This window comes from Trachemys scripta, chromosome 1 (genome assembly GCF_013100865.1).
Source record: "Trachemys scripta elegans isolate TJP31775 chromosome 1, CAS_Tse_1.0, whole genome shotgun sequence".
Classification (NCBI taxonomy): Eukaryota; Metazoa; Chordata; order Testudines; family Emydidae; genus Trachemys; species Trachemys scripta.
Genome location: NC_048298.1, coordinates 187520727 through 187547530, shown reverse-complemented (window position 1 = coordinate 187547530; position 26804 = coordinate 187520727). Strand labels below are relative to the sequence as shown.

The following is a 26804-nucleotide window of genomic DNA, read 5'->3' as shown; positions in this document are numbered from 1 at the left end:
GAGATACTGTCATTTTATTAATAATTTTAAGTCAGGATTCTTGCACTAGGTGCCAAACTTAGATTACTGAAACAGAATGGGGGGAGAATAAATTAATTCAGATAATCAAGGAAATTTTCAGTTTATTTGATACATACGCAAGAAAGTTTTGGATAAACAGGATTTGTTTTTAGTAATTCAGGTAGGCTAGCGTAGATGGAACTGGCAGTTTTCATTAGATTCCATTTACATTGCATGCCCATAAAATGGAACAAAACAGCACAGCATGCGTTCAGACTTCCTGTCAAATGAATACAAAATAATGATCTCCTCCCATTTGTTATAGTTCAGGAAGAGAGGCCATGAAGGACATACAGTGAACAAGATGAACAGCAGTTTGTTCTGAGGTTTAACAAAATAAATACCAACCTCAACTAAAAGATCTTTGGAATATTTTCCAAAAAAATAGAGGGCATGATCTTCAAAAGCTGCAGAATCTGGAGCAAAAGTACCGCCTTTAATATCAGAGCCTACAAATTAAATAAAAACATCATGAGAACAGAAAATACTGATGTAACATACATACCATAAAACAAGCAATAGAAGCAATTATATTCATTTTAACCTGAATTTGTCCAAGATGTAGTTTATGCTCCAGTCCGGGCTGAATGCCTTCAAAAAATGTGCGCTTACGTGGAGGCCAACCACCAAGTAACTTGGGTCTCATCTGCAGCTTGGGCCTCTTTTTAGGGCCTCTACTACAGGCTATGACTGAATCGTGCAGATTTTTCTGCATAACATCTAAAATATTTTCCTATCCATCCACACAGCTAAAACTCTTGTGCAGGCTCTCATGACTATTACTACAACATTCTTCTCTTTGGCCTGGACAAATGCAATCTTGCCGCCCTTGGATTCAAGTAGAAAGTTGCTGCAAAGAATTTTCCCTGCTGGTTGTTTTGACCACATGACTTCTCTTTGCATCCCTTCACTGGGCTCCCTCTTCTCTAGCACATCAAACATAAGCCACTTGTCCTCACTTTCAAGGCCCTTCATGGGCTATCCCCACCCTACCCATCATCTCTCATTCACTACTGAGCTGTCAACTCCTGCCTCCAATTAGTCTGTGATGCCAGACTCCATTGCCCATTTGTTAAAATTTGCAAACAAGCGCCTTTGTGCCTTCTCACACATTTCCATGATACTCAGGAGGAAGTCCCCATAAACATCTGCAAAACTGTCTTACTCACATCCTTTAAAAAAAAACCCTTAAAACGCTCCTTTTCTGTGATACCTACACAAAAAACTCGATAATGGCTGTGATACTGGAGTATTGAGATCAATGCCTATTATGACCAATATCGTCTCATTGTTTCCTGGTTCTCCCGCCCTCTCTCTGGGCTTGTCTACACTGGCAATTTACAGCGCTGCAACTTTCTCGCTCAGGGGTGTGAAAAAACACCCCCCAGCGCAGCAAGTTTCAGCGCTGTAAAGCACCAGTGTAGACAGTGCACCAGCGCTGGTAGCTACACCCCTTGTGGAGTTGTTTTTTATAGAGTGCTGGGAGAGCGCTCTCCCTGCGCTGCACCATGACCACACGAGGCATGTTAAAGCGCAGCCGCAGCAGCGCCTTAGCATTGCCAGTGTAGACTAGCCCCCTGTCTATATCCATCTGTTGTCTCTTGCCTTATACTTAGATTGTAAGCTGCTTGGAGCGGGCACCATCTTTTAGCTCTGTCTTTGTACAGCACTTAGCACAATGGGATCCTGGTGATTATGGTAATATATGTATCACCATCATCAACAGCTAATCAAATCCCTCCCAACCCTTGAAATGGTGTCGGCCTGAAGCATCCTTCTGGAAGTGAAAGACAGAGATAGATAGATCCCTTCAGAGCCGATCAAAGTCGTCGCCTCCTCCCTCCCCACAGAGATTAAGCAACTGGATAGAATTCTGGCTCCATGAGATCAATGGGAGTATTGCTAATGACTGCACCAGGGCCAAGATTTCATCATGCTATTTTCTGTGCCTCTTCTAAAACCTTGACACCCTTGTGAGTTATTACTGAAGCTTTAGATCCAATATCAGTTCTCTTCAGGACAGAGCATTGCACTAGCAATAAGAACATAAGAACAGCCATACTGGGTCAGACCAAAGGTCCATCTAGCCAGGTATCTGTCTTCCAACAGTGGTCAATTTCAGGTGCCCCAGAGGGGAAGAACAGAACAAGAAATCAAGTGATCCATCTACTGTTGCCCATTCCCAGCTTCTGGCAAACAGAGGCTAGGGACACCATTCCTGCCCATCCTGGATAATAGCCATTGATGGACCTAATCCTCCATGAATTTATCTAGTTCTTTTTTGAACCCTGTTATTGTCTTGGCCTTCACAACATCGTCTGGCAAGGAGTTCCACAGGTTGACTGCATTGTGTGAAGAAATACTTCCTTTCGTTTGTTTTAAACCTGCTGCCTATTAATTTCATTTGGTGACCTCTAGTTCTTGTGTTATGAGGAGTAAATAGCACTTCCTTATTTACTTTCTCCACACCAGTCATGATTTAACAGACCTCTATCATATCCTCCCTTAGTCATCTCTTTTCCAACATGAAAAGTCCCTATTTTATTAATCTCTCTTCATATGGAGAGAAGAGACAACCAAGCCAGCCTGGTATTAAGGAGTCTTATAAATGGAAGACTACCTTGGTAATTATTGTTATCAGTTTGTTACTGAAACTATAACCGTTGTAATTTTAATTGGGATAAGATTTGATTCCGATTCACTACTTTAAAGCAACCCTTTTTTCTACTTGACAACAGCTCACATACTACAGTTTAAGAATTGCATCTGTACAGAACTCTTAAATGCTATGGTATGTAAATCGAGATTCACAGATTACAAAGAACAATCATTTCTGCTTCAAATTCAGGCATGTTTGCTCTCTGACTAAAGTTATCTCCCAAACTTGTTATAGACATTCCGAGACTGAATTGTGATGAGGGATATCAAGTATTTGTTGGAGACACTAAGATTTAAGAAGGCAGAATTTATTTATCAACTGAAACAATATTGGCTTAATAGAGTTCTCAATTGCAAGAGTTGTTATTTATGAACAGAATGAAGAGACTTCTATTATTTATCTCTGGAAAAGTATATTCAAATGTAGTGGATAAAGTACAAATTAGATATTTAAACTTAATGTCACCACATATTGCACAGTACCTAGCAACCACGCATATAATCTTCTATTTAGTGACATGTCTCTCCTCAAGAGTGTTTGTGTAGCTGCTGAGAGAATATGGACTACATCAGACCTGAGCAGTGGAATAGCACTTTCATTGTAGTCCTAGACAAAGAATAAAGACAACTTAGCTGTAGGTGAACTGTAAAATTCACAATTAATTAATTTCTAATGGCTACCAGTATCAGATATAATACTGACAAAGATATGTTATTAGATCTAGCCTACTAAAGGAGAACAGGGACAAACCAACAACCTGCAATTTAAAATCTCAGTAGAAATTGATCCACTGAAGTCTTCCTTTAAAATTGCGTGGTCATTTTCAAAATTTTTATTGTATAACCACAATTAAGACATCAAGCCTAATTAAGAATTAACCAATTTTGTTACTCACTAACAAATTAAATTAGCTGACATCTTCAACACTAGGATGATGCTAGGAGACAAATTAGCAAAAAGTAATAGGGGAAAAAAATCTATTTAATGAAACACAAAGTATTTGATTTTGCAAATACTGTGTAAATATTTTAATTTAGTCCAGACAACCCCAACCACTTAAGAACTCTTAGCTGGGAAAAATAAAAATCCAGTTCATTTCCTATACATAGTTGCTCAGGCTTGAGCTCTTCACATTTTATGTTAGCAACCCCTAAGTGTGTGTTTAAGAACACCAGTGGTGTCTCAGGCCTAATGGATGGTAACCACTATGTGGGACTTTGGGGAAACAAAGTGGATGCCTGACCCTGCTGAAGTCCACAGCCAGAGGTGAAAATAAGCCGGTACAGCACGGTATGGCATACAGGCAAGAGCCAGTACACCGTGCTGGACCGCACCGGCTTCCGTGGCGGGGATTTAAAGGGCTCGGAGCTCCCCGCTCCGAGCCCTTTAAATCCCGGCCCCAGCCCGACAGCCAGGCTCGGGCAGGGATTCAAAAGTCCCGGAGCTCCCAGCCGCAGCGGGGAGCCCAGAGCCCTTTAAATTCCGCCCCACCGGGCTGGGGCAGGGATTTAAAGGGCTCAGAGTTCCCTGCGGAAGCGGGAAGCCCCAAACCCTTTAAATCCTGGCCCCGGAGGGATTTAAAGGGCCCTTTAATTTGCCCCTGAGCCCTGGGGGCGCCCAGCCATCTCTGCAGCTGAGAGCCCCAGGTTGATTTAAAGGCCCTGGGGCTCCCAGCCACAGCTGGTGCCCCAGGGCCTTTAAATCTTGAGAGGGCCCGCCCCCCTCAGGACTCCAGCAGTACCGGTAAGTCCTGTATGTTACTTTCACCCCATCCACAGCCAAACTAGTGACTGCAAATGGTGCAGGATTAGACCCCAAGGGTATGTCTACATGGGGAGGGGAAGAAAGGGAATTAAAAACAAAAACACCCTCCCCCACCCCCCACAAGCCTGCTGCAGCAAGTCTCAGAGCCCTGGTCTACAGATTTGTGCTTGTGAACCTCATGCTATGGTACCAAAAATAATCACGTAGATATTCCAGACTGGGCTGGAGCTCAGGGTCAAACCCACTCCCCTCCCCAGGCTTCCGAACCCAAAGACCAACCCAAGCAGAAATGTCTATGTGGCTATTTTTATGGCCACAGTGTAAAGTTCTATGAGGTCAAGTCTGTAGAACTGAGCTCTGAGACTTGCTTCTGCAGGGTTGTTTTGTCATATAGACATATCCTTAGAAAGAGAAAATAACTGGTGTGTATTCACAGGAATATCTAGATTATGTAGGACCCTACAAGAATCTTCCCTCAGTAAGATCTTATCCTTCCACCAATAAAATGTAATCATAATGACATTCAAATAATGCTCTTACCAAAGATGTATAAAATGGAAAAAAGAAGAGAAGCACTTCCAAAGTGTTTCTTTGCACAAGAACATTTGAATCCAATACTGATACACGCAAAGATTTTACCTGTAATTTGAGAAAGAAACATACCACCATTTTATTTATAGTTATAATCGTTACCTAAGTTATGAATATTGTTGACAGCTATTAAATATTTTAATTATTTATTTTATCTTCTAAGGAATACCAACATCAGTACCTTTACTTGGTGTGACGTTATATGATTAAAATGTGACCATGTATATCAGTGTTACTATCACTGTTATACAATTGCAACAAATCTTGTGCAAAGTATGTCATGTAAAGTGTCAATGGAAAAGTTGTGATTTGCTGAATAGGATTATCCTGTTTGTATGCATTTATCTTTTTTGTACCTGAAGTTATGAGTATTGACTATATTCCTTTATTTCAAATGTGTTTGCTCCTGTGATAACTAAATTAGTTTACATCTAGTCTAGCTAGCAGTGTGACTGGACCATTCGAGTTGATGGCCCATCAACGAACACAATGGGCCATGGAAGAAGTTTATCCCCGCAGGATGGGCCTTCCGGAGGACATTTTAGCCAGAATATGGGTAATGACTCCTGGTATGACTCATCACAGCATGCAACGGCATGTGACTTGCTCATGTGACTTTGGACTCCATCTTGTTCCTGTACTTTTCCACAAATTAAGGGTTTGTCTAGACTACCACTTTTGTTGGTAAAACTTTTGTCGGTCAGAGGTGTAAAAAAAGCACCCCCCTGACTGACAGACGTTTCCGTGGCAAAAGTGCTGGTGTGGCCAGTGTTATGTCGGCAGGAGAGGCTCTCCTGACAACATAGCTAATGCCACTCGTTGCGGGTGGTTTAATTATGCCGGCAGGAGAGCTCTCTCCTGTCGGCCAAGAGCGACTACATGGGAGACCTTACAGCGGCACAGGTGTACTGCTACAGCTATGCCGCTGTAAGGGCCGTAGTGTAGACATAACGTAAGACAGAGTTTTCCCTCCACATGGGAGAAAATATAAAGGCCCTGGAACATCTCCATTTTGCCTCTTTCCTGCTCTGATCTCTGAACTACGGACTTACGCTAAAAGGAGCATTCTAATCAATGGACTGAAGACCTTCCAATCTTTTGGATGTTACCAGAGATATTATAAACCAGCAGTTCATTTCATCACTGCTTCAAACCCGATCCAAGAACTTTGCAATGCATGAATGTATTTGATTCCTTTGACCATTTGACCTCTCTCCTCTTTCTTTTCTCTTATAAATAAACCTTTAGCTATTAGATACTAAAGGATTGACAACAGTATGATTATTGGGTAATTTCTCAGCTGTTTGTCCTGCATCTGGCATCTTCAGCTGTGACCCACTGAGGCACGGCGACACTTCATATTTAAAACTACATATTTAAAGAGAACTTTCTTTCCACAAATAGGAGAACATAAAAATGATTCAGCTTTATATTGTTTCCATATATAATGATTAGCATTTCCACATATCTGGGTAGGCCACAATTTTGAATATCTGATGCCTGCCAATGCATCTTGAGATGACACATCCTGTCTGATGATTAGTTACAGTTATTCCAATATTTCTGGTAAAACAATAGGTAATTTAAAACCTCTGAAACATTTTTCAATTTCAAGAAAGGAAATTAAATACAAGACAATAGATACTGGAGTTCTCCTGTTGGTTTACTGCTGTTTGGTTTAGTTTTATGTTATTTTAAATAATGTCAAAAGGTGCACAGTGTTAAAGTTAAAAAAAACAAGAACATCTTAAACACTGTCTGACATATAATGACAGAGAGTTTGACATTCCATTCCTAAAGGCAAAATGGAGTAAGCAAAGATGGGCATGTCAGCTTTATTTTTCATTTCTTGTCTTTTCTGATTTAGACCAAGTCAAATCCTTAATGCTGTACTTAATATTCCTGTAACCAAAGAAACTGCAGCCCAAGGTGAGTGCAGAAATGCTGGGGTTGTAAAGGAGTTTGGTTAAAAATTATCAAGGACATGCCACCCCTAGGCAGTTCACTCCCCCAATGCACCGCTTCTCTACTCATTTCCCATTTTTCAAATTTTTGGTCCTACTTTCTGGAGCCAAGAATTATGAGACTCTCCAATCTTCTTCTCCCAAGCACTTCTGGACAACTGCAATAGGTAGGCAGCTAATATTAGTGGTTGCAGAGGATAGTCTTTTCACTAAGTGTAAGAATGCATTAGATCTCACTCCACCTCTCCTTTTTTGTTTTTTATGGTGTATAAAACGGATACTGATTTTGAACCGTTTGTGTACAATGCCTAACACAATAGGGCCTCAATTCTGATTGGAGTCTTTTGAGCACTACTGCAATACAACTAAATAACAGGGTTAAATCAGTTTTACTGTAACAAGGCAACACCATCCATTTCTTATTTGCATCACTGATCATGTTTTTTTAAAATGACCTATTTGCCATTCTACATATTGGTCAAAGTTTGCAAGAGTTATTTTTCATTATTATCACTTCAGTTGAGATTCTGCACTCATTGAGCAAATTTTGAATTAGACATTTCATTCTCTTACTGATGCGCTTTAAAGAGATTGGGACTTTAATTTGTACGGAGAAGGATACTGTTTTCCAGTTTGTGTCAGCATTATGGTAGTTGAGAATATTCCATTAGCAACATAATGAACTTACTGTGAGCTTATAATCAGTTCCCAGCATGTACTTCTGCTGTTTTCCAGACAACTCTCTGTTGATATGACTCACAACAAACAGAGAAGCAGGAAGTCTTATAGAAGGGCTGACCAGAACACTCCCCCAGATAGCAGCATAGAACACTTCTTGGCCTGTTAGTACAGACAGCTTCACAAGCAAAGCATCTGTTCTGTGTGGGGGGAAAAAAAGGTAATAATATTATAAAGATTTACCTTTCCATGTAAAATATAATGTTAATTCCATTGAACTCTCTCTGAATTCAAGTGCAATACTTTCAGTTTGTTAATACCATGTAGCTCAGGGTGGGCAAACTACGGCCCGGGGGCTGGATCCGGCCCCTCAGGGCTTTGGATCTGGCCCGGGGGATTGCCCCGTTACCCTTTCCAATATGATTTTGCCATAATGGCAAGTGCTGTAACGAATCTTTTACCATTGTGCGCATTCAGTGGAACAATGGTTTTTCTGCCCACTTTGGCAACTTCTCCAGCAACTACCCGTTTTGCATACATGTCACACAAACTGTAACTGGACAGTAAATAATACTGTAGTTTCTGGTAGCTAATTCCTGAACCAGTTGCACTGAAAGAATCTCATGCATACTATAAGGACTTGCACAGAATGATGATTTTTAGCTGTGTGTTAAGTCACTTTGTTTCAGTGAAACATGCATGCATTTCAGTGTTTGCTCAGTAGCTCATCTCTGCACTAAAGCAATATAAATACTTTAACTTTTCATTGGTTGTTATGAAATTTGTACAGTGTACACTTTAATACAACATATTAGGTGATCAGGTTCAATATCTATAGTAGCTAAATTTAAAGTATTATTTTAAACATCTAAAAACTGTGTGATAATTATGTCGAGGTTAGCCCAAAGGATCATCACACCCCCTTGCCTGAGGAAGAAAAAGGAGTGTGTGAAAGCCTTGACACAGATAGGACAATATCCTGGACAAATATTATAGAATAAAGATAAACTTTACTGAATTAAATTTAGTGCCTTTGGGGGTCCATTGTATTAAAAAGGCAATTGTTTATATTGTGGAATTATATGCCACTTTTCTGAGAGACATGACTAATGAAATCTTTGAGAAGTAGTAAAAACGTCAACTTTTGTGACAGTAAGCGTGAAGTAGATTTCCCAGCAAATACTTGAGGAGAATGCAAGTGACCCACCTCTGAGTCCATCCTTTTGAAGCTTTGCTTTGACCAGAAATCCATTGTCTGGTTGACAACCTATTCATGGTCTTTTTAAAAGGCCCAAGTGGGATAAACGAGTGCCTCACAGTCTCATGAGGGTTCTTGTTTTGGGCAAAAGGATGTTATGATCTTGAAACCACAGGAACACCCAATGTGGGATTTTTAAGGACTGCAGGGGCATATGTTGGAGTTGGAATGAGGGATCTCTAGTAAGCTTATTAGCATTTGTGTGGGGTTTTTTTATTGTTTAAAATTAGTTCACTCTGTAATGCTTTTACCTTGAGACTAAAACCTTCTTGCTTAGAAAGAGCCGTGTGAAACCTTATGTCTGTGGCAATTACACTGTGTATCGTCTCTGAAGAGAAGGCAAAAGAAGCCTGCTTAGGCAGCCTGTCTTTTGTGGAGGATTTCACAGTATAGTTTGGGCACTGAAGTGTGGCAATCCCTTAGTCAGAAAGATGGGTGTGTGTGTGTGTGTGTGTCTCTCTCTCTCTCCCCAAGCGAGGCAATGGCTGGGGAGCCGAAAGCCTAAGGGGATGCCCTGCTGGACCATAGAGGGGGAATACAGATGCAGTTGCCCAGAACTGTGTCAAGCTTCTTCCATCTTTAATTTCCAATTGTCTGCAATAATACTGCATGTAGAATGTAAAGCTTGGTTCTACTCTAAAAACCAACCACGTAAAAGAGAAACACCTTTCCTTAAGAAACCTGATTCCAGTGTACATTCAGTTAGCTTACTTACTTTAATGACCACAAAATTTTCTAATCCTGCACAACCAATGTAGCTATGAGTATGTGAGCTGCTATTCTAGTTCACACACAGCAGAATTATTAACTATGTTCTGATTGTAGATGATGTATTACTGCTGATGTCCAAGCCAAAAAGAACCTAAATTGACTTTCAGATTTTAGTGTAAGCTTACTGGGCTGGTAGTTGGAAAATAATCCCACACATATTTGTACTTGTAAATTTAGCAGACTGAGTTTTAAATAATAAAATGGACACAAATATGGGATCACACGATATCTTTTTGCAAAGTTGCTTTTCACAGTATTGCTGCACTTAATGGTTAAATTTCAGCCACTTTGGGGTAATGTGACAGAATGCTTCCCTGATTTATGCTCCCTATAGTTTCAGCTTTGTATTTTATTATATCGGAGTGGAAAAATTGCATTTGAAATCAGGAAAAGGAGGGAAAATGACTTGTGTTCTTTTTCCTGTGAAGTCCTGAAAAATTTTCTCATTTGAAATTTGAGAATGCCTGTGCTTGATCTATACTAGTGCTTCCACCATTGCTAGCAACAGTGGAGATACATCAGTGCTAGGCCAACAGCGGGAGATTTTCTGAAAATACTCAATATAGACACAGATTTCAATACAGCTGAAGTAAAATTTACCCAGCTTAATCGCTTCTGCCTTAAAGTGTTTTATTTACCATTCTTACACAACCAAGAAGAGTAAAACTCAAAAACCAAAGAAACAAACTTGTCATTCGGCTTACTTTGTGCTTTTTGCACCACCATGTAAAGTTATAGTGTTTCACTACAAGAAACTTCACTATGATTAGCCATCCCATTTGTGTGTCCCCAGAGAGACACAGCTAAAAGTGAAAGGGAGAGAAAATATATTAAAAGAAAGAAAGAAAGAAAAATGAGATTATAAAACCACAAAAATTGACAGGGGACCTTGGGGATAAAGTGTAGTGCCTGAAACTACTGTTAATTCTTACTTCAGACCTAGTGAGTTTCAAATAAATAAAATATTTTAAAGACTTTGGTTAGGTCAGATGAGAAGATGACTTCGATTCAAAAGAATTACTGGGGTCAGAATAAAGAAACTGCACCAATACTTCACTGTATATGGCCGATCGCGACTCCCACTGGCCACGGTTTGCCGCTCCAGGCAGGGCCGGCTCTGGCGTTTTTGCTGCCCCAGGTAAAAAAGCCTCCTGCCGCCCCCCACCGGGGAGCGCGGGCAGGGGAGGCCGGCCGGAGCGCCGGGAGGAGGGCGGCCCCACTCTCCCCGGCTGGCCAGAGCGCCGGGGGGAGTGCGATGAGCCCGCTGTGGCTCCGCTCTCCCCGGTGAGCGCCGTCCCCCTCCAGGTGCCGCTCCAAGCACATGCTTGGTAGGCTGGTGCCTGGAGCCGGCCCTGGCTCCAGGTCAATGGGGGCCGCGGGAAGCGGCGCAGGCAGGCCGCCACTTCCTGCCACCCCCATTGGCCCGGAGTGGCGAATCGTGTTCAGTGGGAGCTGCGATCGGCTGAACCTGCGGACGCAGCGGGTAAACAAACTGGCCCACCCCAAAGGTGCCAAAGGTTGCCGATCCCTGGTATAAACCAATCTAACAACACACACGCTTTAAACTCACTCTTTTGTGCAACAGTTGTAGAAGAGGCAACACTTATACTTATCCATCTGCCTAACAGCCGGTAATTCAGCAATTAAAAGCTAGTTATCAGTCACTAAACAAATGCAGCTTATTCTTGTTCACTCATAACAATAGATGTTAACTGTCCATGTAAATAAAGCTTTTTCTACGCCTTCATGACTTGAGACTGTTTTACAAAGAAACATTACATGAAGCTAAACAAAACATCTTTTGTCAAAACAGACAATTACAACTAAACTCAATTCCACCATTTCTTGGGAAGGAGAACAGAATGCATCAATCTGGAAAACACATACGTACTGTATAGGACAAACATTTAGTCACTGTCTACGTATAGAAAGTATTCAGTGAAATATAATGAACGTTATCTAGGAGCGCAATTCCTGCAACAGGTTGTTGCAAAATAGTTTTGTTACAGCTATTACTTGATGGAAGTACAATCATTACATAACCAAAAGCCTAGTGACTAAGTGTGCTGCAACAGGACCTCTTCAACCAGGAATCTAGCATGCATTGCTACAAAGTGTGTTGAACTTTGTTGAACCTGACCACACTAGCTGGTCATCATTTTCAATACCGCATTAAGGGGCTTTGGGTGAAAAAGGCATTTTTGATAGTGAGTTTTAGAAGTGGTACATTTACTAGTGCAGCCAGGACCACAAGGTGGTCTTCTGGTATAGAATGCTTGCAATCTAGATATGTACAGAAAACAGGAACGCCCCTTTATCAAAAGATTTAAGGAGTGCAAAAAACACAGGCTTAGTTTAGTCTGTCAAAGATCTCCTGAAAGGTAAGTATTCAGAAATTTTGAAAGGAGAGCTGTGATGCTTTCTAAATATAATGGACGACTCAATTTGCCTCAATGCAACTTTCCCCCCAAAGTTTAACTTTTCAATTTCTTTTTATCCTTGTATTTCTTTTCTCCCTTACCCCTCCCCCACATCCCCTTGCATTCATGCATCTGTCTTTCTTCTGTTCCCTTCCAACTTCTAGTATTTTTCCCTTTCCATCCCATCACTCAGTATCCCTCCATTAGACATCCCTCCCTCTGGATGAGGATTTCTAGATATGGGTTCCTTCAAAATAAATAAATAAAAATTCAATAAATAGGGAAGTGATTGAGTATTGCATTTTATGTTTCTAAAGTAACAAAAGCAATTCCACCTGTCATAAATTTCTGACCCCTCCTCCAATCCAGGCAGCAGTCCAATTATAAAGGCTTGAAGACTTGGCAAGAGGGACTTCTGCAGAGGAAGAAAATATTTCTCATACAAACCGAGGAGAATAGGCCTCACTGACATTGCTGCATTTGCTAGCAGGGGAAACAAGCCAGAGCTTTAAAAAAAGAAAAAGAAAGATTCAGTCATTTAAAAAAATAATCTATTATGAAATTTTAAGTCTGAGTTTTCAAAGAGCAATTTACCTGTAGAGGAATAAATCTTTGGCAAGCCATTTTGTCCCAATAATTTTAAAGATGATTTCATAGGTCTCTAGTGCTTTTAAATGCACTCCACTAGGTAAAGCTGGATGTAAGCACTGAGATAATCTCTTACTGATAATCAGACGTCTTGGCAAGAGGGAGTACTTCAGGTTACTTTGAAGAGCCTGTACAAACAGTGGGGATGGGGGGGAAGGAAGGAAGGAAGGAAGGAACAAAAAGGTTATTGTACATGCATAACATCCAACATTAATTTGTCAACACTTTAGCTGAAATAAGGTTTTGTGACAGAAAATTTACTTAGTAGAATGAAATAAGGCATTCAAGAGTTTTCTTCCACAAATGCATAATAATTACATTAACAGAACAGAGATCATTAGACTTGAAAAATTGGTGTGGAAATTCTTTTCTTTGGAGGATGGAAGACCAAAGTCAAAGACTGAGGGTAAATGGGACAGGAATTGAAGAACAGAAGGAAGAATTTTTCTCAGCATTCATGGGCTGGGAAAGGAGGGAAGAGTTCAGTAGTAACAGAATCTTTCCTTCTTGCACACAACCTGTAAGCTTTTATTTTTTTCATTTCACATATAACGATGGCTGATTTTATCATCTCATATTGGACAATAAAATTTAAGAAGCGTGGCAATGTTTAAAGAACATGGACTACAACAGTCATTACTATCTCTAGGCCTAAGACTGAAACTACAGTAAAAGTGAAGATTCTTAGAGCAGCTCCATGTAAACATACTGAAAAACTGATCATCATTTAAAAAACAATTTAGCTGGGAAAAAATACACACAAATGTGACATATGCTATGTAGAGGACTCATTACAAATCTAAATCCAAGTATTATCTCTTCTATTCATGATATAATAAAACGTTGCATATAAAATTAAGGTAGAACACATTTATGGAGCTCCCCTTCAAATTTTAGAATGTTCATGAAGGATTCCTCTACATAATGTTAGTAATGCCTACAGCAGGAAGGTACGAGGACTGCCTGAATGCTGGACTTTGGTTGGTACACTTTCACAATCTTAACTAAATGGCTCACACCCCCTAAATATATACTTAAATTGTTTACTTTAAAAGTTCTAACTCATCAGGAGAGAGAAAATATCTAGGCTGTAAATACTTTTTTCCTCTTGCTCTGGCTTATTCAAATCAAGACAAATACCATAATATTCTATCAGTTAATTAACAATTAAGTTATTTATTGACTAGTCATGAATGACACTATTCACTATTTAGTAAAATCATGGAACAACTTGAAGTATTGCAAAAATAACATCATATTATATAGTACGTGTCCCTTGCACAAATTTTCTTTCTAATGACTGCAAGTAATCTCCCCTAGCAGAATAGGACACTTAAAAAGCCCTGGGAATAACAAAAGGAAAAATACTCTTGGCATTTTGAAATTTGGACAAAAATGAACAACTAGTCTAAATTCTCCTAAATCCACGAGCTATGCTGCCATTCCTCAATCACAGAGCACCTGTGAGAGAGTTTGGCTCAGTGATTGAGCTCTCATAAGAAGGGCTTTTCCATTTGAATCATAGCTTCACATGCAGGCCGCTTAATTCACAGCTTCTTAATGAGTAATTCTACACCAAGCATAGAATCATAGAAATGTACGGCTGGAAGGGACCACAAGAGGTCTTCAAGTCCAGACTTCTGTGCGGAGAAGGAGCAAGTAAACCTAGACCATCCCCGACAGGCGGCTGTCTAACCTGTTCTTAAAAACCTCCAACAATGGGGATTCCACAACCTCCCTTGGAAGCCTATTCCAGAGTTTAAATTATCTTTATAGTTAGAAAGTTTTTCCAATATCTAACCTAAAACTCCCCTGATGCACATTAAGCCCATTACTTCTTGTCCTGCCTTCTGTGGACATGGAGAACAATTGACCAGTCCGGATCACAACAGTCCTTAACATATCTGAAGATTTACCAGGTCCCCACTTTGTCTTTTTTTCTCAAGACTAAATATGCCCAGTTTATTTTAAAACTTTCCCCTCACAGGCCAGGTTTTCTAAACCTTTTATAATTTTTGTTGCTCTTCTCCGAATTCTCCAATTTGTCCACATTCTTTCTAAAGTATGGCATCCAGAAGTGGACACAGTACTCCAGCTGAGGCCTCCCCAGTGCTGAATACAACAGGACAGTTACCTCCCTGTCCCCAATGTTTTATATACGATACCTGTTAATACACCCCAGAATGATAACAGGCTTTTTTGCAATTGTGTCACATTGTTGATTCATTCAATTTGTGATTCACTATAATTTCCAGATCCTTTTCAGCAGTACTATAGCCAAGCCAGTTATTCTCCATTTTATAATTGTGCATTTGACTTTTTCCTTCCAAGTGTAGTACTTTACACTTTCTTTACTGAATTTCATCTTGGTGATTTCAGACCAATTCTCCAATTTGCTAAAGTTGTTTTTAGTTCTAATCCTGTCCTCCAAAGAGCTTGCAACCTCTTATCAGCTTGGTGTCATCTGTAAATTTTATAAGTCTATTCTCCACTCTATTATGCATGTCATTAAACGAAAAATACTGCATAGTACCAGACCCAGGACTAACCTCTGTGGGACTCCACTAAATACATCCTCCCAGTTGGACAGCCAGCCATGGATAACTACTTTGAGTATGGTCTTTCAACTAGTCGTACATCTACCTTATGGTAATTTCATCTAGATCACATTTCCCTAGCATTTTCTTAGCTTTTCCAAAAAATTTTGCATGCATAAAATTACGTGCAATCATCAAGTATTATTCCATCCAGACTTCCTTTCACCAAAACTGGAAGAATTCTGAGATTAATTAAATTATTTTTTTTGAAAATGAATTCATGCCTTCAGGGTTTTTTTGGGGTGGTGGGGGAAGATGTTTTTTTAAAATCTTTTCCTCATTAGCAAGTTGCATCCTAATACTCTACTCAAGATGGACATTAGTAAGCAACATTAGACGAAAATACATGTATTACAGGTTAAGACTACCACTGGTTTTCCAGCAGATACAAAATGCCTTTACATCAGACTGCAGAATGATTAGAATATTATGGAAGCACCAGTCACAGTTCCATTAAAAAAGGCTGAATTGTCTTAAAAACTTAAATCTTGGATTCAACCACTGTGTACCTTCCCCAAACGTTGCAGGAATTATTCTTTGATTACAGATAAGAAATTTAGCAGCCTTTGTCAGGGCTTTTTTGTCCTGAACAAGTGGAATATGGCAGGCGCTTCACATTTTCCATATTGTTAAAGCTCCTTGAAAGCTCATGCATAAGCAACATTTGAAGGAATTATGTTGTAATTAAGCTAAACTACTACCTATTTTATCTGCTACAATTAGAGGTTATAGACAAGGTCAGGTCAACAGCTCAGGATTTATTTACACAAAAATTGGCAGAGGTGACTCTTAAGCAGATTTGATAGAACAGGTAGGTTTTATTTGAAAGATAATATCAATGGTCTTTTGTTTGTTTTGTTATTTTTCTTAACTGAAAGTTTATCCTTCAATATGGAGTAGCTGACTGAGTTAGGAGAAATAATAGGCATATCTGAAAGATTTGAAAAAAAAAATCTGTCCTTTTATTTCTTTTCAGTTGTTTTCAGAGTCTTACTGAGCTAGAAGTGATGGACGGTTGTTTTGTAGAGGGTAAACGTATGGGGAAGAGGCAGAATTAGCCAAGAAAATGGAAAGAGTAGGTTGAGCATGAATCATTTATGCTTTACTTATTATATGTATAGCTACTGTAGCCATGGCAAAAGAAAACAACTAATTCAAATAATGCTGGCTTATTGTTTTATAGAATTATAAACTTCACTTTAAGATAGGATGCCAAGAGGAAGCCAATGTTATTAATTGGACTCTAAAACGTGTCCAACTATACTGGAGATCAGCTGACATGTCAGAAGTGAGAAAACCAGAAGCTATGAGTGAACATTTCCCAACAAGTATTTAGCCAATATTCACCAAATTTGACATAATTATTCCTAATTTGTATTGCATACAGATATGTTTGTATTCTGCAAATTAACAATTAAGTAACAAAAGCCTTGTTAAGAGTACAACAGAAAATTCCTAGTCATTTTCCAGTTGCCTCACACAACTGTCTTAAACATATACATTATCTTGTTCTAATCCAGTAACATTATAAATTCAACAAAATAGAAAACATTACAACAAAAATGTAGACTTGGATCTTTGCTGTAGCCTATATTTAACTTTGCTTAACAATAGATTATGCATTTGAGTAGATTTAAATTCGTTGCAGTGTGTGGGATCCAACAGTATGGCCAGTAAAAGTTGGTCAGATTACGTATGTCATTAGGAAATGCAGTCTTGAACAAGATCCAAGGGACATTTTTAGAAAAAGGTTGCTATTTCAAAATATAATTGTTCTTATCAGACCTTAAACCTCTTTTCTGCCATGATGCCTACAAAAAGTAAACCCTCTGCCTAAACATTGTCAAGTTACATGGCCACTGTTCTTCACGCTGAACAGTCATTTAAATGGTTTCCCTGTGATCCCCCATCTGGTTGTTTTCATCTACCCATTACTTACAGCATTACACTTAGATCATAATCTCTTTGGGGCAGAGGTATGCTTCTGTTATGTTTCTACAGTGGCTAGCACAGTGGGGTCCCAGGCTCAAAGCATAATCATCTTTATTATAATACTCAATTTTGGGGGCATGCATGAAAAGGAGGAAAGTGTACAACTGGAACAAATATGCTGCACCACAGTTAAGTACTCAGTTATCACAATTAAGTTTACTAAAATAAGTTGTTTGGGAATTTTAATGTCGCAAAACATGGCTCACAGTATGCATCCCTGACTATCTAATACTACTTGGGACTCTGAACATGAAAAGTGCTTTATAAACATTACCTACTACATCCTTACAACAGTCAAATGAGGTATGTAAATTAACTTCATGAGGCAGATGGAGAAGGTAAGCAGAGAGGTTAAAGGCCTGATTTTCAGAGGTATTGAGCACTCAATTCCCTGTGAATTCAATAAAAGCTCTGGTGCTCAGCACTGTTGAATCCAAAAGCCATAGATCCAGGATTAAAACTGAATTAACGATTAACTAAAATGCGAGAGCACCCACACCACCTACATGCTGCAAAATGAGTGTTGCCTGATCTATTGATTGTATATTGATTAAATTACTGATTTAGTTTCCCCATTTAGCACTCTGAAATTTGGTAGGTTCTTATCCCAAGATCAGGCCCAGCATTATCAGAATTACTGCTCAGCTGGGATCTCCAATGTGCATGGTTGCAACACTCTCTCACTTAGCACATCATACTATAGTTATAATAGTCTTATTAATACACTTAGCAAATTCACACACACACCAACCCAGCAAGGCAGGTAGAGGTAAAACAGAACGAGCAGAGCATCCCAATGCTTACACCATCCCTTGCAAAAAAGCAACAACCCTGAAATGTTAGTTATCTTCCCCCTCACCGTCACCACTGGTAGTCACCCTGGCCTTTCCCAAGAGCTACATCTCTCCCTTCCCCAGCTCACAGACTGGGATACAACTTTTATGATGTGTTACACTGATGCCACAATGCCCAATGCATATTCAGTAGGGGTTTCAGCCTCTTTTCCTCATTTGTAGTTTTGCACCCTACTAATGTTGGTATGCCCTTTCCCCATAGGTTATTAATCCTTTTACCTAAAGCTTATTAGCATATACATCAATTAGTTACCATGGCATTCTTGTGGACAGATGTCCTTAACTAAAAATAGCACAAGCAGTTATAAACTACCACCTCAGTGATTACCTACTAGCAGGTTAGTCATTATAGCAGTCTATCTTTTATCTAGGTTTAGTCTTGGTTAGCTACTTATGCTAAGGTTTTTTGGGGCCTTATGCCTTAGTTTGGCTAAGATATTGTCTTACAGGCTTTGAGCCTTGTAGGTTCATTGCATTATTGCCTTAATTTATACCTTACTTAGCAAATGCCTATACTAGTCACTGCCCTGAACAACTTCCTCCTGGTTCCTAGTGCAACACTTGCAATAGACTATACCTCGCTCTCCATAGCTTTAGGAATTATGATATAATTTGCCAAGTATTTTTCTGATTCTCATGAGTCAGTGCAATCTGACTGCAGTTTCTTCAGATACATAGTTGCTTATGCTCACTTAGGATACTTGAAAGGAGCTGGGAAAAAATGTAAGTGATTTAACTGGCGGGGGGGAGGGGGAAGGGGAAGGGGAGACGAGGGGAGTGTTAAACATCACAAACATGTCCTTGTAGTTCAGCTTCTCAAAGCAAATATTTTGCTGGCAACAAGCTTCCTAACATTCATAATAATTCTACAGAGTTTTGTTCTTACAGTTCATTGAGAAACTACTGATTCTACAAATCTATAAAACATCTGAACTAGTCATAAAAAGTCTTAAGAATTTTGTTCTTTCCCCACGTCCAACCCATGAAAAATAAAGTTTAACATTTTGGGCCCCTCTGCTTATTTATCTCAATTTTTTTGTTGTGTGTTTTTCTTAAAAGTTCCCCCTCTGTGCTTAAAAACAAAACAATTACTGCTGTTTCTAACAGTGTGTTCCACATATTAAAATGCCCTCAGTGTAAATAAATTTTCCTCGATTTCTTTGATGATGACCTGAAAACTATTTGCCCTTTTTTGGCAATACATAAAGGAGGCCTGGAATATAAACATAATATTTTTAATTTTATTTATTTATTTAAGAGAGTCCAATCCTCATCAATGTACATTCAGGTCTTATCTACACTGATTCCCTAGGAAGACTATAGACAACTGGAGAACTAGTACAATTAGGACTGAAGCATCAAGAAAAGGAAACCCAAACAGTAGAAAGGGAATATTGGTTTGTGTTTTTGTAAACATATTTAAAGCAAATGCTTGAAATGCAGTTAGGGGGAAGTCATTGCTAAAGGATCATCATCCCAATCTTTCGATTAAGAGCTTAGAGGACTCCCACTCCTGTTCTTTTGTCCTCCAAGACAAGATGATATTCCCAATATTTATACATCACACAGCAGCAATGAACAAAACTCCTTTTTAATGACCAACAAAGCAGAGGGAAAGGACTGAAACTTTCCTGTTTTTAAGCCTGATGGTATGAGATCTCAAATGATTTTACGGCAGCAGCTCGTTCTCTACCTCAGATTTTATACATCTCAATCAGGTCCTATTAATTACATCTAACCTCATTTTCTTAACCTGCCCAGCACTATAAACCCATGAGAATATTTAAATTGAAGAATAGGGAGAGATGCAAAAGACTCCAATATTCTTTCTGTAATGCAACACACACAACTATGTGCCTCCCCATCAGTGTTACGAATGCAAAATCAGCCCAGATAAAAATATATACTTTATTAGTGTTCAGGGCTCTCTTTACTTCAACAAGTAAATATAAAATAGTTTTCAGTAATGCATAAATTTAGACACTTATTTAATACATTTAATTTGGACAACAGTTTGCATTTAAGAAGCCAAACAGTATATTAGCGAAGTAAATTGGTTTTTGGAAGCAAATTACCACCATATCAACATCTTCCCTTTGTAGCCGATAGGTGAAGGTCATCTACGTAAAAAGTTCTTATTCCCTAGGACTTCAAAACAGAATGTTTTTTCTGAAGGACAAATAATGGTCATGTACAGTACTGAACAATGAGATAAAGCGTGCTATTGTTAAACAATAGCACCACAGGTCAGTCTGACCAACTTCTGCTGAAATATAAGAACCAAGTAGGAGATGTGTTTATATCACCAGGATACTGGTTATAATACAGAACACACTTTTTAATTTATAGCATTAGCTCTAATTAAGAATTAACAACGTACTTGTTTGAGACAATGGCAATAAATTAAAAACCTGAAGAAGTTATGATTCATCAACTGTCATTAAGGCCCAGTCTACCCTTAAAAAGTTACATCAACATAGTTATGGTGCTCAGGGGTGTGAAAAAGTCACACAGAGTGCCACAGTTAAGCCACCTAACCCCTGGTGCTGACATGGGTAAGTCGATGGAATAGTTCTTGGGGAGGTGGATTATCTACAATCGATAGAAAAACCCTTTCCGTCGATGTAGGAAGTGACTACAGCGGTGCTGCAGCTGTGCTGCTGTAGCACCTGTAGTGCACACATGGTTTGAGAAAACAAGCGCTAAAGACATTTGCTATAAAAATAGAGGACAAGAGTTTCTATGATTTTCACAGATAGTGGTGGGGAAAAAGAAAACAAGAAACAGGAGTTTAAAAACAATTCCATGAGCTGTTTACTTGCTATTGCTGTGCAGAACAAACACCTAAAGCTAACATTACATAGCCCTGGCCACTGCATTTATGTACTTTTAGTACTGATGTTCTATTTCAATAAACCATGTTTCATGATCTGATTAAAAGGAAAAATCTGACTGTTCCGAGTTTTCTTAAGCCTTTTCTTCACTGGAGGGGATGTGTTCTTAACTAGAGTTAAAATCCTGGCGAGCATAAGGCAAAGTTTGTAGTTTTCATGTGAGTTAGCAGGTTGAATTAAAGACAATAGAGGACTGGAGCCTCAGCGATAAAGTTTGATAGCTATGACAAGGTCCTGTATTATCCTGGACAAACCTTACTAAATTAAATTTAACATCATTGTATCATTTAACTTAATTGTATTAAAAATGCAATTGTCTCTGTTATTGTGGGATTGTAGGCAACTTCTTTAGAGAGGTGGGGTATGCTAATGGAATGCCTCCGGTTACCAGCCCTTTGAACCTTCACCCTGGGGAGGGGACCCATTGTCTGGCTGGACTACCTTTCAAAGCATCAAATTGGAGTCTCAGAGATTAACTGACAAAGGAAGGCAATTGGGATAAATAATCTGAGTTTAAACTGACTCCGGGTTTTTGTTCTGATTCAGCAAGTGGTCAGACTAGTCCCCAGAGGGCCCCAATCCTTAGGGAAGGGTTGGAAGGACTTTGTCCTACCGAGGCCGCATAAGACTGGATTCTTGTTCTGAGCTGAAGCGGTGATGAACCTGAAACCACAAGAAAACCTCTGGGTGGGGTTCTGAAGGACTGCTCCTGCCAGAGCCCATGCTAGAGTTAGGGTGATCACTAGTAAGCTTATTAGCATGCGTGTAGGTTCTTTTATTATTTTAAATGTTTTCTGTGTATTGCATTTACCTTAAGAATAAAATTATGCTTGCTTCGAAAGAATATTGTGGTAACTTATAACTGTGGCAATCACACAGTTAACAGTCTCTGAAGGGACCTGCTTAGGCAGACTGTCTTTTGCAGAGAACACTACAACAAATGCAGGGGACTGAGAGTGGGTGTCCTTACTGGACCACTAGGGGGAAAACAGGTGCTGCTGCCCTGAGCTGTGACAAAAGCAACAGTGGAATGCTTCCTATATAGAATTAATCTCATCTTCAAGCTATTTATGTCTTTGTCTATGATTCCCTCATCTCCCAGAGTGTTCCATAATATTGCTATAACTTGAAGAAAGTGGGCTTGCTCATCACAGCCTCCTCATGAGGCTCTCATAGGAGCCAGGAGTATAGCCTAAACAGTCTCTACAAGATCCTTTTTACAGAGTTCAGGATGGCACTATTTACTACAATGTTCTCAGAGTACGTATTTACAACCAGTCCCAGTACCTTCATATTTGGGGCTTTCAGAAATCTCTTTCCAGGAAAACTGATTCTTCCCACCTCCAACTTTTTTTAAACTTGCTTCAAAACTCATTAAATTAGAAATTCTTGTATTACAGTATTGATATTATTTCTTGAACTATAAAATACATACGATTGTGTGTTTTGGAATTTCTTCTCTTTAGAAACCATTTTAAAAAACGGTGAAATATGGAATCTTCAAACTAAATGCTTAAAAGTCTAGCCATCACTGTGATCTGAGTGCAATCAGTGCAAGATGATTTTCTGTAGGTTTAACCTTTGTCAGTTTAGTTGGAGTAGCTCACAAACACTGCAAACCTAACTTGTTCTGATGGCAGAACTTAAATGTGTACGTTGTGACCAGGAAGAGGTAAGCACTGTTCTGGCACTGAAAAACTTATACCTGCTGGGGAGCAAGTCAGAAAGATGACTTTGCCTATGGTTCCATATTGAAAAGATTATATCCAACCAGGGATGGTGGTAGATTTATGCCTGCAGTCAGTTTACGCCTGCAAGAAAATAAATGGAGGGCAGCATGGAAGCATGGTGTATAAGCTCTGCCACTTCCTGTCCCTTTCCGGTGACATTAGTAACTGAAAGGCTTGTGGGAGGGGATCCTGCAAGGCCACGGAAGAGGATCTTGTTTTGACGTTTGCACCTTCTGTCTCTCTGACATTTTGCCTCATTTTATGCCAGCCTTTCTGCCCCCCCACGGCTCAGGTAAAAATATCACCAGTGGCCACAACAATTCCCCTCCCTTCCAAACTTATTCAGCTTTATGCATGGTAGCACATTCTAAATCTGAGGTCACCCTAGCATTGCACAATTGGTAGAGGTATTAGTCATGGAGCTCACAAACGTTCTAGGTTCTGTTATTGTTCCAATATTCTTTACCAGGACAGAGAAAGCACCATTGCCGTAGGGTGGATGGGGGGGAAAATGCTAGCCAAATTCTCTGCTGCTGTCAGCTCACATGCAGAAATGTGCACATGAACAACAATCACCATCATCTACCTCCCCTGTGAAGCTTCTGCTTACCAACTGCACTCACTGGTAGTCTGGTCAGTCAGAGCCATAATCGGTTTTCCCAATGGATCTATCAAAAGCTATTGAATCAAAGAGCAGGGTGGATAAGAAACAGCGAGAACAGTTTGGCAAATTCCACAACCATAAGCCATTTAGCACAGGGATTCTCTCTTTTTATGCTTGTACAGAATCCAGCTAAAAACTCTTTTGTTTGGATCATCAGCCTCTGAAGTTCTTGGTGTTGCACCAAACGAATGAGCATGTGTGGACAGAAGAGTTAACAGGATTTTTAGCCTTGGAAGTTTTAAGAGGCTTGGATGGCTTAAGAGAATAACCAGTAGTCCTTTGAATTTGACTTATGAGCCAGTATGAGCCTGAGTCCCACCTTGTGCAGAAATCTGGAAAAGGTCAGAAGACATATTGCTAAAAATCCATCTCCATCAGAGTTGTGGGGGTTTTGTTTTTGTTTAATTTTTTGGAGAACATAATCACATTATAGGTGAAACCACATTATATTGAACTTGCTTTGATCCGCTGGAGTGCGCAGCCCCGCCCCCCCTCCCCGGAGTGCTGCTTTACCACGTTATATCCGAATTCGTGTTATATCAGGTCACGTTATATCGGGGTAGAGGTGTATATGTGGGTTTTTTTTGTTTGTTTGTTTTTAAGCGAAAGAGAAACACCCTAAGAAACTAAACTGCAAAAAGCTTCATTAAAACACAGTTAAGGTTGCCTTTGCTGATCGTTCGTGGCCTTTTAAAACCATAAGTTCATCAAAACTCAAACTTCTGAAAACCAGGAAATACAGATTTAAAGAAAACACCCACGTAACCTTAACTATGCCCTCTCTGAGAGATGTCCCAAAATACCCATCACACACACACACTTTTTACTGTAATGGACAGCTGATCTCCGCACCTGCCCTAAGTGCCTACTCCCCTGACAGAATACCACATTAGTTAAATTTAACAATTTATAACCCTCTTCACACATGCACACAGGATACCACCTAAACCTATGCTTTTCCCTACCTATCATTAAATCCACAGACTGCTCTCATATCCCATTAATACTGTCAATACCCATAGCAAGATCATCCCAGTGCCCTTCTCCTGACACAGCCTACACAATTCCATATTGAAATGATGCCAGACTGAAACCTCAAGGTACATATGCACCTCTTTCCTTTGATCACACATGTGAGGGAGGATTCAGACCCAGATCTCCTCACATCATCTCGATCACAGCTCTGTGATGCTCCTCAAACTAGACCCCAGATCTCCTCATATCACAAACATATCGCTACCAACCAGCACAGCTACACCTAACATGGTGACTGCAGCTGGAACGCACACAGATAGTTCCCAGTGGCTCTTGCCAGCTCCAAGGGGCAGAGGTAAGATTGGATGGATATTTTACCTTGTAAAATACCTCGAATTTCCTGGTTTTCAGATGTCTGAATTTTGCTGAACTTGACATTTTTGAAGGGCACAAGCTAGCACTGGGCAACCCTAATTCTGCATAATAAAATTTTAGATAAATTTAATTAAAGATATTTTGGCTACAAGCATGTATGTTAAAAGCACTAACATTATGGATGAGTCTACACATAATGTACCAGCACTAGTTTCAGTCAGAAACTGCTGTTAGAGGCAAGCTATCAGCAGTAACTTTACAGAACCTCACCCCATTCTGTTAGCACACAAAGGCAAAACCTGCAATAGCATAATTACATTTTGGCACCAGGACTATTTAAAAAAAGGATTACCAAATCCTGTACACTGCAATCTGTACTGAACATTCTAAATACTGGCATTCATTTTGTTAGTTAGCAACAAAACAATATTTTCCTAGCAGTTAACACGCACGTGTGTATAGACAATAAAAATGCTGGTAAAAACACTACTCAAGAATAGGAATGAGAAAAGAATAACCGTATTTTTAAAAATACATAGTGGACTAAAAAGGTATAAGAGCCTCATGAACAGTTTGTCAAAATCACTGCTGTGAAATAATCTCTTTCCACAAGACCTTGTATATTTCGATTATACAGGCCATGAGCACTAGAAATTACAAACCTGACAAAGATAGATTAAGGAAATAAGGATACAGGATTTATCTGGTCGTACTGTGCATCCACAGTATAGGAAATAGATGTAAAGCTGTTTAAATCCCAGGAAATGCACTTACATCAAGGATTATGTCTTCAAGTGATTCATAAGGAGAAAGAACACATGAAATTCTAACCAACAAAGATCCCATTTTCATGCTAAAGAGAAATATGGAGACTTATCTATAATTGCTTATGTTTCATGGGAAAATTATGAAAAACATTTCAAGTCTTTAAAACACTGATGAATGTGTCAATATTTAATTTTTGGTAATTAACACAGTCCACTTCCATGTATTTGGAATAGACCTTTTATAAACATAGTAAATTATTTTCTACAGTAGTGCTTGAAAAAATCCTCTTGTAAGTGACAAATGGAAAGTCTTCCCTGGCAATCATGGGGTCATAAATCACCAATTCCTGCAGACTTTAAGCTTTCATTATAAAAAATGGATTGTCACAGTTTCAGGGCAACTGCACCTATACTGCTCCTCCAGGATCACCTAGGTAGGTCTCAGACCTCCAGCTGTCACCTGTCTCTGTCCTACTCCTTTCTGACAGGGGATTTTAAGGCTGCACAGCTGCCTGACATACTCTGATATCCACAGCAACCCAGTCTGCCTTAAGGCCAGCATCTAGGCTGAGCTTTCTTTCCAAGGGCTATGAAAGGTATGATTTACCAGTAATCTGAACAGCTCTTTCTAAGCAAGCACTTTTAGTCTTAGGGCAAAAGCATCACAGAGAAAAAACAAACAATAAAAAGATTTTAATGCTCACTAAACACACCAGGAATCGCCCATCTTTCACTTGGGGCGTCTGGTAGAACAACATCCCTTCTAACTAGGGTGACCAGATGTCCCGATTTTATAGGGACAGTCCCAATATTTGGAGCTTTTTTTATATAGGCGCCTATTACCCCATCCTGATCTTTCACACTTTCTATCTGCTCAACCTACTTTTAACCCTTCAGCAAGGGTTGAAGTCTCACCTCTTGGACACAAAGTCTTGTCCATTTGTTAAATCAAAGTGTCTGTTTAAAGTCGGCTTTTTATAAAAAAAATAATCTTGCTTTGTCCCCCAGCCTCCTGAAAACTAGTAAAACTAGTCCTTCCCATGACTCCCCAGAAGGCCAAGCTTCAAAGCACCTCCTTTCCCTTAAAACACACAAATACATATCACTCACACTGATACCAAGGGCTATGAATATTCTACAGCT

At 39.5% G+C, this 26804-nt stretch overlaps 1 protein-coding gene across 2 annotated transcripts in view; it reads right to left on the bottom strand.

Annotated features, from left to right (window-relative positions):
• Positions 1-26804, bottom strand: part of DOP1B (DOP1 leucine zipper like protein B) — a 93612-nt gene that overhangs the window by 59116 nt on the left and 7692 nt on the right. For both annotated transcript variants that reach the window (XM_034752580.1, XM_034752588.1), the window contains exons 3-8: positions 12760-12941; positions 12501-12671; positions 7727-7916; positions 5024-5122; positions 3202-3325; positions 409-509 (exon numbers count right to left, since the gene is read on the bottom strand). In XM_034752580.1, coding sequence (XP_034608471.1) covers positions 409-509; positions 3202-3325; positions 5024-5122; positions 7727-7916; positions 12501-12671; positions 12760-12941 — 867 coding nt within the window. The remainder of the gene's footprint in view (positions 1-408; positions 510-3201; positions 3326-5023; positions 5123-7726; positions 7917-12500; positions 12672-12759; positions 12942-26804) is intronic.